The 15311-nt window shown below is 46.9% G+C and overlaps 1 protein-coding gene across 2 annotated transcripts in view; it reads left to right on the forward strand.

Moving 5' to 3' along the window:
* Positions 1-8274: 8274 nt before the first annotated feature.
* LOC115008256 (solute carrier family 41 member 1-like) overlaps positions 8275-15311 on the forward strand; it is a 19488-nt gene continuing 12451 nt past the window's right edge. The window contains exon 1 of one of the 2 annotated variants that reach the window (XM_029431736.1): positions 8275-8325. In XM_029431736.1, coding sequence (XP_029287596.1) covers positions 8290-8325 — 36 coding nt within the window. In that variant the 5' untranslated portion in view covers positions 8275-8289. Of the gene's footprint in view, positions 8326-10957; positions 11165-15311 lie in introns of those variants that run through there. The other variant, XM_029431735.1, reaches the window with a different exon arrangement.

Raw genomic sequence — 15311 nt, forward strand, 5'->3', positions numbered from 1 at the left:
TAAACTAGACGATCGCTGGAGAGCTTGGCAGGAAAACACAAGACAATCTGGCAGGGAACAAGTTGGAGAGACCTGGTATATATCCTCTGAGAGAACTAAAGGGGATGAGAAGCAGGTGAGGAGATGGGCTGTGGAAACCAGGTGAGGGGAATAAGTTGATTGCAGGCAGAGAGGATGAACCAGGATCTGAAATGATAAGAGAATTACTGACAAGGTAAAACCAAATGAAAACAAACTAATAGTGGGTGGCTCCTGACATCCCACCAGGTTGATCTGGATGAGCCCGTTGAAAGTCAATGAGGAGGGACGACCCCAAAATGTGACGGGTCGGAACCCATGAGCGCTCCTCAGAACCATAACCCTTCCAGTCCACTAGGTACTGCACTCCCCTACCATGTCGCCGGGATTTGAGGAGGCGACGAACCGTGTAAATAGGTCCCCCTTCGATGAGCCGGGGGGGGTGGCGGGGGTCTGGGGGAGGGCTGAAACAGGCCCTCTTTAACAGGCTTGACTTTGGATACATGGAGTGTGGGGTGAACCCTCATGGAAGGCAGTAGACGAAGACGGACAGCAGCAGGATTGATGACCCTCAAGACGGGGAATGGACCCACAAAACGTGGAGCCAACTTCTTGGATTCTACTCTGATGTGTAGATCCTTTGTAGATAACCAGACCCGTTGCCCCGGCGTGTACAGGGGGGGAGGAATGCGACGTCGGTTGACGGATCGTTGGTAACGTTCTGAAGAACGAGGCGAGCCTGTCTCCATGTGCGTCGACACCGACCTACTGCACAGAGGGAACGCTGGCCTCACGTTCCTGCTCTGGGAAGAGTGGTGGCTGGTAACCCCGAGAGCACTGGAAGGATGAGAGACCAGTGGCAGAGCTGGGAAGGGTGTTATGGGCATACTCGATCCACAAGAGCTGCTTAGACTAGGAGGAGGGGTTGCGGGAAGCGAGGCAGCGTAGAGCTGTCTCCATCTCTTGGTTCATTCTTTCTGTCTGACCATTGGATTGGGGTGAAAACCAGATGACAGACTGACAGTGGTCCCCAGCAGCCTGCAAAACTCAGACCAAAAGCGAGAGGTGAATTGTGGACCACGGTCAGAGACCACATCACAGGGCAGACCATGAAGTCGGAACACCTGTTGGAACATAATCTCCGCTGTTTCTTTGGCAGTAGGCAATATCCACCAGAAGCGTTAACGAAGCAGCGCTAGTGCGTCTCACCCCAGGGTGACAAGCCAGGCAAGACGAATGACACCACTGGAGGACCTGAGCACGGAGACTGGCAGGAACAAACAAACTGTCATCTGGACAAGCACTAGGAGCAGGATGTTCAGCGTGGGAGCGCTTTACCTCGTTACTGTACCGATGACATATGCAGAAGGAAGGATACCTTCCGGACTGGATGGAAAACTCTCCGACTGGAATTGACGGGAAAGGGCGTTGGGTTTCACATTCTTTGAACCCGGTCTGTAGGAAAGTGAAAAGTCAAAGCGGTTAAAGAAGAGAGCCCACCTTGCTTGACGAGAGTTCAGCCGCCTGGCTGAACGGATGTACTCCAGGTTTTTGTGGTCTGTCCCTCCAACCAGTGCCAGTTTTACTGCCAACAACTCCCTATTCCCAATATCATAATTCCTCTCTGCCGGAGACAGCTTCCAGGAGAAGAAGGCACAAGGATGAACCTTCTGATCCTCAGCCAATCGCTGAGAAAGAACTGCCCCCACACCGATGTCCGAAGCATCCACCTCCACGATAAACTGGCGAGTGGGATCTGGGAATATGAGAATGGGAGCTGAAGTGAAACGTAACTTTAATTTACAGAAGGCCTCCTCTGCCACAGGGGACCATCGGAAGAGCACTTTCTGGGAGGTGAGGGTGGTGAGGGGAGCTGCCTCTGAGCTGTAATTATGGATGAACCTCCGGTAGAAGTTGACAAAACCCAGGAAACGTTGAAGCTCCTTTTGTGTGGAAGGAGACAACCAGTCAGTGACAGCCTTGGTCTTGGTCAGGTCCATCTGGATGTTACCTGCATTGACGCTGAATCCCAGGAATGATACTTCTGAGGTGTGGAATTCACACTTCTCAGCCTTCACAAACAGACGGTTCTCCAAAAGCCTCTGGAGAACTAGGCGTACATGAGTCACATGCTTCTGCTTAGATTTGGAGAAAATCAGAATGTCATCCAGGTACACAAAGACACATACGTTGAGGAGATCCCGAAGAACATCATTGACTAATCCCTGGAAGACTGCAGGAGCATTGGTGAGACCAAATGGCATGACTAGATATTCTTAATGTCCACTAGGAGTATTGAAGGCCGTCTTCCACTCGTCCCTCTCCCTGATTCTCACCAAATGGTAACCGTTGCGGAGATCGAGCTTGGAGAGCATAGTAGCACCTTGTAACAGTTCGAAAGCAGAGGAAACTAATGGGAGAGGGTACCGGTTCTTGATGGTGATGTTATTGAGTCCTCTGTAGTCGATGCACGGACGCAGGGTCTTGTCCTTCTTTCCCACAAAGAAAAACCCAGCTCCGGCTGGAGACGAAGATGGTCGGATAATTCCTGCAGCCAAGGAGTCATTGATGTACCTCTCCATGGCCTTGGTCTCAGGAGCCGATAGTGAGAAGAGTCGACCTCTGGGAGGGGAAGTACCTGGATAGCGCAGGATAGTCAATAGCGCAGTCATAGATTCAATGTGGTGGCAAGGCGGTGGCCCGGGTCTTATTAAACACCTCCTTAAGATCCAGATGATCCTTGGGAACTCCAGAAAGATCTGGAAACTTAGAGGTGACAGGCAGACTAAGAGTAGATGGGGTTGCAGACTTAAAACAGACAGCATGACAATGAGCCCTACACTGTAATATAGTTCCTGAAGACCAGTCTATGTGTGGATTATGTCTCCTTAGCCAAGGAAACCCCAAAATTACCGGCTGATGTGGAGCATGGATAAGGTGAAACTCTCGCTGTGATTACCTGACAAGGTCATCTGGAGTGGAGTCGAGCGGTGTGTAAACCTGCAGAGTAGACGACCATCTAGTGCTGTGGCATTAATGGGCCTCTCCAGAGCCTCCCGACCTAGTCCCAGCTGAGAGGCAAGAGTCATGTCCAAAAGACTAGCATCAGCACCAGAGTCAATGAGAACAGAAACTGTGTGTCTTATGCACAAGCAATATAGCTGGGCCTGTGTCAACGGTCGAGAGGGCATTTCCAAGTTAGTAAGTCGACTCACCAGCGCCCTCTGGATGAGCCCTGTCTTTTATAGGACAGGAGGAAACAAAATGACCATCCTGACCGCAGTACAAACAGCTGTCGTTCTGCCGTGGACAACTGAGTCCGTCCAAGCTGCATTGGCCCTGGAGAGCCGGAGAGAGTGTCGGTAACCTGCTCAGTAGCATGCCCCCGTGAGTGGAAAGATTGATGAAACGGGGCTTGAGGAACAGTAGACCGAACCCTCTCTTGTCTTCGTTCCCGCAGACGTCCATCGATACGGACGGAGAGAGCCACCAGCTCATCCAAATCAGTCGGATAATCCCGAGCCGCTAATTCATCCTTGATGCGATCTGACAGACCCTGCTTCAGGTCGAGCAGCCCTCGAGCGACCTCTCTTCCAGGCGTCACAGTCGGCTGGGTCCATGTTGGCCAGATTGTACTGTAAGGTTCACTGGAACCAACAGAACTGAACCCACAAGCACGACACAGAGACAGGCAGAATACAATATAGTTCAGTTTACTCAGTAATCCAGGCAGGGTCAAATACCGGTAAATCAGTCCAAAAGGCAAACAAATCCAGTGAGGGACAGGCAGAAGAATCGGAGTCCAGAAACAGGCAGCAGGGTCAAAACGGGCAGGTCAGGAAAACTAAACGGGTAAACTAGACGATCGCTGGAGAGCTTGGCAGGAAAACACAAGACAATCTGGCATGGAACAAGCGGGAGAGACCTGGTATATATCCTCTGAGAGAACTAATGAGGGAATGAGAAGCAGGTGAGGAGATGGGCTGTGGAAACCAGGTGAGGGGAATAAGTTGATTGCAGGTAGAGAGGATAAACCAGGATCTGAAATGATAAGAGAATTACTGACAAGGTAAAACAAAATGAAAACAAACTAATAGTGGGTGGAACGCGTGACAGACGCGCCAACGCAGTGGCAGTGCATTGTGGGATTTGTATTATTAGTGGTGCGTGCAATATACCGGCGGGCCAGTTCTAATATTAATTAGATATTATCCTGCGGGCCAAAGATAATTCCACGGGCCTTGAGTTTGGCAAAAGTGCCTTAACAGCTCTCAGCCACCCAGCCCCTACCCATATACTGTAAATGTAAACACATAAGGGTCGGGTACAGTGGCGTAGCTAGGCCTATTTTAGGTGTTTTAAAGCCCACCCAAATTAAAATGTAAAACAAATAAAAAATAAAAGGCATTCACGTCTCATGCTACTTCTTGTGTGGAAAGGAGTTAACGCTATACAGATATTTTAAAATATTGTTTCCAAATCGCCCCAAAACTCCCTTTCATACTTTATAATGTAATATATCGGGCACTAAGACCCTGGGGGAGGGGAGAGATGGCTCAGAGTAAATCAAGGGCGTTAGGACCCTGGGGAAAAGGGTGCCACTATAGACTGTACAAGTGTAGCTTTGATATCATGATAGATATCTGTAACTTCTGACGAGTCATGCAAGAGATGAGAGGTTGACATTTTGGAAGATGCACTGTGTGAAATTGTAAGAAGTTATTAATATGTGTTAGCTCCTTAACTTTTAATAACTCTAGGAAAGGGAAAAGTTTAGTAACATTAGGTCTTCTATGTTTGTTGGTGTTGTTATGATCTTGGTTTGTGTTTCCTGTTTTATTTTGAAATGTTCATGTCTGGTATTACTTCCTGCCCTTGTGTTTTCTGCCTTTCTCCTCAGGTGTGTCTCGTTTCCTTCATTAGTTTCCTCCTGTGTATTTGCCTTTCTCTCCCAGCTGTGTCTCGTTCCCTCATTTAGTGTCTGTGTATATATCCCTGTCTGTCTCAGTGTTCTTTGTCGGATTGTTATTCATGTTACGTCTCTGCTGCCCCGCCCGTGTCTCTGCTGCCCCGCCCGTGTCTCTGCTGCCCCGCCCGTGTCTCTGCTGCCCGCCCGTGTCCTGCTCAGCCTGTTCAGCCTGTTCGTGTCCTGCTCGTCCCCTGATTGTTTTGTGTTGTTACTTTGTGTTTTTACTAGCTTTTTATAAAATAAAGCTCTCTTTTTTTAGAACCTTGTCCAGTGTACTGCATTTGGGTCCTCACCTTCACCTCACTGTGACAGTCAGCGTGACTGGTGTACTGTCAGTAGTCAATAGTAACTGGCTAGCTACAGAACAGCTAAAGTTTGTTCACTATAGAAAAAAATCGTAAGCAGGAAAGGGTGAATAGCTATTTTAACTATCATAATCTGCCAATGTTCATTGATCAGATGGATATAAGAAGAGTCCTAAGGAAAGGTGGCAGCTCTGCCACAGGGAAGCAGCAGCAAAGAACAAGTGCTTGTGGAGCCAACAGTGTGATGGAGGTTAGTTCAGGTCTAGGAGTAAATGAGCAATTTTTGGATTAAATGCCTGTAATAGGCCACAGTAGCCTACTAGCTAAATAAATCATTAATGAAAATACATAGCCCGAAGTTCCAGAGAATAATACATTTGAATACACATGACAGTGAACACACTTACACCATACATGTCACCAGTTTGCATTTTGAACGTGACGTTTGGATGTCATGAAATTTACTTTAGTGTCTCGATCAGTTAATAAATCATTGTTTAAACTTGTTTTAAAGGGTCATGCAGAAGGAGAGGCAGATATATTTGTTTTGAGAGTTGTGCCCCCTCCCCTTACCTCACCAGTTGCATACAATTCACTTTAAAATGTTAAAATAAATCTTCCCGGGGGAGAATGCCCCCGGACCCCCCTACTCTTAAAACATGTCAACATGACTAAGGCCAGCTAACATGGACCTGGTTAACATGACTAATATATTGACGATGCAACCAGCACAGAACACTATGGGTGTGTAGCGGCTTTGCTCAGTGCAAAACTCCCAGACTTACTTCTCCATCATCATGCCATCTGAGTTCCTTTAAAGGTGATTGTACTACCATGCAGGTGCACACAGCTCCACCTCACCTCTGGGCTAAACTCACCCAAACTTGAAAATCTAGCTACGCCCCTGGACGGGTATATAGATTCAGGAAGTTTATTTAAAGTATGTATTACTTGTACAGACATGTTTACACTGCGACTGAAATCATCGCAGAAGATGAAGGCTACGTTATTTTTGGCGCAAAGCATCGACATCTTTCCCTCGGCTTTGGTCACTTGGTTTGCCTCCGACACAGTTCTTGTCACACATGAAGTCATTGACCGTGTATGTTTTTGTGCCTCTTGGCGTGCTTGTGTTTGGGCGATTCTTCATGCTGGCGAACATTGTTTATTCCGCCGTGTGCAATGCTAACATCTGAATGGCACACTTTACAAAAACCATGAGTTTGCCCAACTCTGCTTTTAATAAATAAGGGAAGGTCTCCTCCCATTTGGCAGGTACTTGCATAAAGTTTTAACTTGTTTGGCAGGTACAACTGCGTCTCCATCTATCTCCCAATACTACCACCTACTTTACCGGAGGCCACTTTACCACTCTACACTTTTTTAAAATTAGGCCTATTTTTATTTTAGAATCACGGGAAAATATTTAAACCGGAGGACAACGGGATAGAAAGAGAAATACGGGATAATCCCGGGAAAAACGGGAGGGTTGACAGGTATGTGTGTGCGCTACATTGTAATTGTTGTTTCCGTGGTGCCAAACTGACCCGAAAGTACATTGCTCTTTTTACTGACTTTTTGTGTGATTTTGCACAAGTACATCTTTTATTTTTCATGTAATAATGCCTCTTTTTTATATATGTCATCTTTATGCCTGTCACTCACATTGATTTAACCTACATAATTTACATCAGCCAGATGTGTCTGCAAGAGAGAGGGAAGGAGAGCAGATATGGAACTCAGAAGCAGGGATGGCCAGACCTTCTAAGAGAGGAAAGAGAAAATGAGCGACAGAGTCAAAGAGATGGAGGTGATTAAGAACTGTGTGCTACAGGGATGAGGAGAGGGAGTCTAATATACCAGTTCCTGCTACTATTCCAGCTGGACATCAAAGTATGTTTTCTGTTTTTTAATAATTTGGTATGTAACAACCTACGTAGTTACTGCCTGTTAGTTGTTGTATTGTCTGTGATATACACCTTTTTAAGTGTTCCTTAACAACATAATGGTTCCTTTCCAGGTTTGTCGGAGAAACTACAGTGGCCTCAGGTAACGTAAAACTGCGAAAGACACTCTATGGAGCCTGTTTTTGGTTTGTCCATTCTGGACTATTGCAGAAACATGGCAGTGCAACATGTCGACCCTGTATCCTAAAATGAATAAATGTCCATACAATTACACTGCATTCATAATTGAGAAACGTATTTTCCCCTGAAATTACGGACAGTTTTAAACGTGGTTGAAATTACGTGAATTCAAAATATATCGCAGCTGACCTTTGGCTTCACATGACCTGTGTTTGTTTGACCCACCCATCCAGCCTGACCTGCTCCACAGAATTCCGCAGAATTTGATGGGACACGTGTTTGTGTGATACATCAAAACAAAGGTAATGCAGGAGAACATGGCAGTCTCTGTGGAAGAGGACCCAATCCTCATTCTAAACTAACGTAAACAACAGCTCTTAGTTTCAGGTGATAATTCACTCTAGCCTAGTTATGAATATTATATTTATGCCAATAAAAAAAAAACAAGGTCCTACACACAGTAAATGTTGTAAAATGTGAAATAATATATTTGGTCTTAATACTGATATAATAATGACACAGTGGTAAACGGTAGCTTATTCTGTCAGATGGTGAAAAAACTAGAGATATTTAAAATCACACAAATGAGTCCTGAACCGTCATCAGTAATCAACAGAGATGATAGCATCTGTCTTTGACATATCAAGCACGTGAGTGACCCAGGGGACAGATGGAACAGGACAGGGCAGCTTGACAGAAGGAAAGACAAACAGTATCGGGCTCTTCTAGTTGGCAGCAGTTGCTGTGAATGAGCACAGACAGTTGGCGGCTGTGTAGAGCAGACATAAATCTCAGCAGCACTAGTGGTCCTGACAGGATGGAGGAGGAGAAGCTCCACATTACCTCCAGAGAGTCGTCCAGGGTGTTCTTCCTCCAGGTGCTGCCTTCATACCTGCTGGCTGGGCTGGGCATGGTGATGGCCGGCATGCTGCTGGACCAGGCGCAGGTCAGTGCCAGCTCTGTGACGCCAGTACAGGTCATATGTAGTGTACAGTAGTAAAGGACTGAGCTGGTGGAGGAGTAGGTTCAAGGGTCACTTTGACCTAACGGGTTATAAAAAGTGACCTTTCCCCATGGGAACAAATTAACTATGTTGTTTCTTGGCAATAAGTTACAGCTAAACTTGAATTAACAAGTTAATTTAATTTACAACTACAACTGTGTCTGTAGCCTACTGTGTTTAATTACAGCAGCAGCCGGATAGTTGATTCAGAATTATATTGTTGGTGCTCTGGCTAACAGCAGCTAACTGGCTAAATCCAAATAAAAAGCAACATTATGACATGAAATAAAGTGGTATACGGGAAGATGCCATTATAAAAGAAAACTTTAAAAAGGGCATTTTGAAATGATATTTTCTATTAAGAAAATAAGAACGAGAAATAATCTTTTACAATAAAGTGCTGCAGGAATGAGTGAAGGTTATCTTGCGGAACAAAACGTGTAAGTATCATAAACGTTTGTTTGCCACAGATCTTATTTTCTGCTATAATCCGATTACATTTTATCGAGGGAACCAGTGCGATGCTAACTTCCAGAGTCGGCCTACAAAAAGACGTCCTCCCTGCACTCAACATGATAACTATTTCTTTAATGATTTAAAATGATTTCATATAGTTAATGCAATTTATTGACATGACTGTTTATTTTATAATTAGTTATTTATTTAATATTGAACACTTTGGGGCTCCATTATGTCTGAGGAACTTGAATCTCTTCCTTGTTTGTAATATCTAATCACCGCTCACTGCTGCTGGGAGTCATTACTGACATTGAGGCAAGTTGACAGAAGCTGTAGCTACTACTGTATTTTAACAGAGGCCAATACAACCATTACATGAAAAGTAATGACAGGTTCAGAAATTAGATAAAGCTCTTATACTGTGGTGGCTGCAGTCCATCATTCTGCCTGCATGTCATCACCTCTTACTGTCATTTTACCAAAATATGACAAAAGGTGAATTTCAAGAAGAGGAAAGACAACTCCTCTCTTCTCACAGAGTGACTCCTTAATGTGTGTGTGTGTGTGTGTGTGTACCAACACCGTTAACCTCTTTAGCAGCCGTGGCTTTACAATTCAAATTACAGCCAGAAGGCAGAAGGGGGAGCTGCATAGAGTAGAGCACTCATTCCAAATCATGTCTCAAGGACGCTGAGTCACTGTCCTTGCATATCTGCGAGGACATGGTCTTACTATTCTGGACATGCTTTTGTTACATTGTGAACAAAGTGTCAGAACATTTACACCTGAATTGCAGTTTAGGTGTAAAAGGTTATTGATTTGTCACTCTTTGCCAGACCTTGACATATATTGAAGTAGTCAATGACATCAGAAAGACAAAAACAGACACATGAGTGACGTAATGAACTTGGGTGACAGTTTGTGGCAGCCTGCATGTTTCCTCCAATCGAAGAGGATAAACTGCGTCCTTTCCAGGCAGCAGCAGCAGCGGCACGTGTTAATGACAGGTACAGCACCTGCTGCTGTTCAGAGTGCGTCACCCCCCCCCCCCCCCATAGTGAGGACATCCAGAGCACCGAGAGGAGGAGCTATCAAAGAGGGGGTAGAGCACAACTCGGAAATGATCTAACAAGAAACCAGGAGAAAGAGGGAAAAAAGAGTCCTGATACAGTCTGGTCACCTTGCTTACACAAAGACGTCTCCAGCATCATCATACACACACACACTGTCCCCTGCCTTGTCCCTTCCTCCACCACAGAGCACCGTCACGACTCATCTGTCTGGAAATCAGAGGGAAGCCCTGGCAACGACATCACACCGTCCATCAGTGTGCCTTCACGCAGCTCGCAGCCTGGACGGACATCCCGGCGTTCCCCTTATCAAAATGAGGAAGGGGCTCCACAGCGGTGAGGAGACAGAGAAGCAGGTGTGGAAAGAGGAGGATAAGGAGCGGCAGCACAGGAGGGCTGAGAAGAAGGTGCTGGCCTTCTGGATGTCCTTGTCCCACAGGACCTGGAAACTCTTCATGGCCAGAGAGAGACCGTGCTTCCAGCGCTCCGCCTCGGCCGCCCGGCTGCTGAAGAGCGAGGCATGAGGAGACAAAGTGTGTGTGTGACTGTAATGAGTGAGTGTGTGTGTTTAAAGGTCTGTCAGGAGCAGAGTGGCAGAAAAGGCCTCGCAGAGCTGCTGTCAAGTGGACCTGTGTGTGTGTGTGTGTGTGTGTGTGTGTGTGTGTGTGTGTGTGTGTGTGTGTGTGTGTGTGTGTGTGTGTGTGTGTGTGTGTGTGTGTGTGTGTTCCATTCAAGTGGATGAAAGCAGCTTTCTCCGACTAGTCCACCATTTGCAGAAGTGCTTTGTGTTGCTGCCCTTCTAGGGCTGGAGTGACAGGTGAAGGGACAAACAAAGCTGGTTGAGTCCAACTTTGTCACATTTATTTGCAAAACTACTTTCGTCTTTTGAAAGAAGTCTTCTTCACTGCCTCGTTAGTGTTCCCACAGTCGAAATGGATCATTACATCGTCCTCAAATCAGCTTGACTGATTCAACAAAAAAGCTTGCAAGCTGATTTTTCCTTCCCTACCAAACAATGCAACAGGCAGGGTTAACAGGGTTCAGCCATGGTGGTGACCCATCACGCTCTGGAGCTGTGTTTCCAAGGGAAGAAGCTGAGGTGCTTCACGCGCAAACTCACCCGCTCGGCCCACGGCCCACTGCCAGAGAGCTCGTGGTTCATCACAGCCCAAGTCCTGCTGCCGTACCTGCTGCTGTACCTGGTGTCCGGCCTGGGCATGGTGGCGGCTGGGATAGTCATGGATGTAGTGCAAGTAAGGAAAAAAAGTGCATGTGAGATTACATGATTGTACCGTAACCCTAGTTGTCCTAGAAGCTTTTGTGATTTTAAACACCTGCTGTGAATATGACGGGTTGTTTTATGACTCTTGATCAAATCAAAATCAAATTTATTTATATAGCCCAATATCACAAATTATACATTTGTCTCAGTGTGCTTTACAGACTGTACAGGTTACGACACCCTCTGTCCTTAGACCCACGCATCTCACAAGGAAAAACTTCCTAAAAGAAACTCCATAATTAAAGGGGGAAAAATGGAAGAAACCTCAGGGAGAGCAACTGAGGAGGGATCACTCTCCCAGGACGAACAGACGTGCAATAGATGTCGTGTGTACAGGATAAACAACATAGTACAAATACAACATTTGACAGAAGTTATGTTGCGTTTAAAAAGAGAAAGTATGGATGAATCCAGGAAAATGCCAAAAAGGCTTCCCGGTGTCCCGCAGGACCAGGGCAGCAGGCGCAGCCACGATTTCACGACACCACTTTATCAGTGGCAACCTGCCACATGAGAGACACAGAAACTCCGGGGATGATACCCCGGATGCTGAGTTAGTAACATACATTTACATAAATGCATACAGATAGAGAGGGAGAGGAAGAGAAGGAAAGCAGGGAGGTGTCCCCCGGCAGTCTAAGCCTATAGCAGCATAACTAGGGGCTGATCCAAGGCAAATCTGAGCCAGCCCTAACTATAAGCTTTATCAAAAAGGAAAGTCTTTAGCCTACTCTTAAATGTGGAGAGGGTGTCTTCCTCCCGAACACAAACGGGAAGCTGGTTCCACTGGAGAGGAGCTTGATAGCTGAAGGCTAACAGATTCCCTCTGTTGTAAATGGAAGCCATGAAAGGCAATAGAGAAACTATTCTGGTGATCCATTTTCCAAGTCTGATATAAATAGTTGTCTCCTGTGTTTAGGACTTAAGAACAGGTCAACAAAAAGGTTTTGCCAGGAGAATCTTTCTAAATTCCGTTTTGAAAATGTTTTATCTGAAACGGGTAAAGAAAAAGGTTTTTGACAGGTGATTCTTTGTCAAGATCATTTTTGCCGAGCAGACTCGACTGGTACTGTATCTGTACAGACACACAGGATACGTTTTAGAAAGAGTCACCGAACAGCTCTCCATGTTTAACCTCAGACAGATCCAGTTTTATGGGAGATATGTTGAAAAAAAGAATCCAATAAATCACTATTCTAAAAATTCAGTCTGTCTACATTTTCTGCTGCATGTGAGAGATGGTAAGAAACATGAATAGCCATGATTGGATCATGTTAAAATGTATCATTTATAATTGGTTATAATCATTTATAATACCCTATATAATATAAATAGTAAGTGTCTCAAATCCCCTGGATTTTTTGGGTAACATTAAATATGCGTGACTAGTAGTTTAACACTCAGAAACTCGCGATGGATTGATATGATTTTGTACTAGGAACCTAAAGCGAGCATGCCCTGTCATTACATTTTGATTCAAATAGCTACACCAACAGACAGAAACTCCTCATGGAAAATAACCCAAACTACTTTAATGTGTACATGTATGATCACATTGCTCAGTGTTAGAAGCTGTTTGGCAAAGAGATTTTCTGAGCTTTAATTAAGGCCTCAGGTGGTCATTTACTATTGCCAAATGTTTTGAAGGCTCATCAACAGTAAAACTGACATTTTTAGTGAACTGAAAATAAGAAACATTGACGTCATTGTTGCAGGTTTAGAAGAAGTACTGAATTAAAATCCATCCATCCATCCATCGTCCACCGCTTATCCGGAATCGGGTCACGGGGGCAGCAGCTCCAGTAAGGAACCCCAATCTTCCCTTCTCCGGGCCCCATCCTCCAGCTCCGACTGGGGGATCCTGAGGCGTTCCCAGGCCAGTGAGGAGATATAATCTCTCTCCTGGATCTTCCCCGGGGTCTCCTCCCAGCTGGACGTGCCTGGAACACCTCCCTAGGGAGGCACCCAGGTGGCATCCTTACTAGATGCCCGAACCACCTCAACTGGCTCCTTTCAACGTAAAGGAGCAGCGGCTCTACTCCGAGTCTCTCACGGATGGCTGAGCTTCTCACCCTATCTCTAAGGGAGACGCCAGCCACCCGTCTGAGAAAACCCATTTTGGCCGCTTGTACCCGTGATCTCGTTCTTTCGGTCATGACCCAGCCTTCATGACCATAGGTGAGGGTAGGAACAAAGATCGACCGGTAGATTGAGAGCTTTGCCTTCTGGCTCAGCTCTCTTTTCGTCACAACGGTGCGGTAAAGTGACTGTAATACCGCCCCCGCTGCTCCGATTCTCCGGCCAATCTCTCGCTCCATTGTCCCCTCACTCGCGAACAAGACCCCGAGGTACTTGAACTCCTTCACTTGGGGTAATGGCTCATTCCCTACCCGGAGTAGGCAATCCACCGGTTTCCTGCTGAGAGCCATGGCCTCAGATTTGGAGGTGCTGATCCTCATCCCAACCGCTACACACTCGGCTGCGAACCGATCCAGTGACTGTTGAAGGTCACAGACCGATGATGCCATAAGGACCACATCATCTGCAAAGAGCAGCGATGAGATCCTCAGGTCACCGAACTGCAACCCCTCTCCTCCACGACTACGCCTCGATATCCTATCCATGAAAATCACGAACAGGATTGGTGATAAAGCGCAGCCCTGGCGGAGGCCAACATTCACGGTAAACGAGTCCGACTTACTGCCGAGTATATGGACACAACTCTCGATTGTTCCTCTTCAATCAGAGGTTCGACTACCGGCCGAACCCTCCTTTCCAGTACCTTGGAGTAGACTTTACCAGGGAGGCTGAGAAGTGTGATACCCCTGTAGTTGGCACACACTCTCTGGTCCCCCTTTTTAAATAGGGGAACCACCACTCCGGTCTGCCAACCCCTAGGTACTGTCCCAGACTTCCACGCAATGTTGACGAGGCGTGTCAACCAAGACAGCCCCTCAACACCCAAAGCCTTCAGCATTTCTGGACGGATCTCATCAACCCCTGCGGCTTTGCCACTGTGGAGTTGTTTGACTACCTCAGTGACTTCCATCAGGGAAATTGACGATGATCCCCCATCAGCTTCCAGCTCTGCCTCAACCATAGAGGGCGTGTTAGTCGGATTCAGGAGTTCCTCAAAGTGCTCCTTCCACCGGCCAATAACCTTCTCAGTTGAAGTCAGCAGGGTTCCACCCTTGCTGTACACAGCTTGGATGGTTCCTCGCTTCCCCCTCCTGAGGTGCCGGATGGTTTTCCAGAAGCACCTTGGTGCCGACCGAAAGTCCTTCTCCATAGCTTCTCCGAACTTCTCCTACACCCGCTGCTTTGCCTCTGACACGGCAGAAGCTGCCGCCCTTCTAGCCCTTCGATACCCTGCAACTGTTTCCGGAGTCCTCCCGGATAACATAACCCGGAAGGACTCCTTCTTCAGTCGGACGGCTTCCCTGACCACCGGGGTCCACCACGGTGTTCGAGGGTTACCGCCCCTTGAGGCACCTAAGACCTTGAGACCACAGCTCATCACCGCAGCTTCAGCAATAGAGGTTTTGAACATCGCCCACTCAGGTTCAATGCCCCCAACCTCCACAGGGATGGCCGAAAAGCTCTGCCGGAGGTGTGAGTTAAAGATCCCCAGGACAGGGGCTTCCTCCAGATGTTCCCAGTTCACCCGCACTACCCGTTTGGGTTTACCAGGTCTGTCCAGAGTCTTCCCCCACCCCTTGATCCAACTCACCACCAGATGGTGATCAGTCGACAGCTCCGCCCCTCTCTTCACCCGAGTGTCCAAAACATGCGGCCTCAGGTCAGATGATACGATTACGAAATCGATCATTGACCTTTGGCCTAGGGTGCTCTGGTACCACGTGCACTTATGAGCATCCTTATGTTCGAACATGGTGTTTGTTATGGCCATTCCATGGCTAGCACAGAAGTCCAACAACAAACGACCGTTCGGGTTTAGATCAGGGAGGCCCTTCCTCCCAATCACGCCTCTCCAGGTGTCTCCATCGTTTCCCACGTGTGCGTTGAAGTCTCCCAGCAAGACTACGGAGTCCCCTACTGGAGCCCCCTGCAGGGCTCCATTCAGGGTCTCCAAGAAGGCCGAATACTCAGAACTGCGG

The sequence above is a fragment of the Cottoperca gobio genome, chromosome 5, assembly GCF_900634415.1.
Source record: "Cottoperca gobio chromosome 5, fCotGob3.1, whole genome shotgun sequence".
Lineage (NCBI taxonomy): Eukaryota > Metazoa > Chordata > Actinopteri > Perciformes > Bovichtidae > Cottoperca > Cottoperca gobio.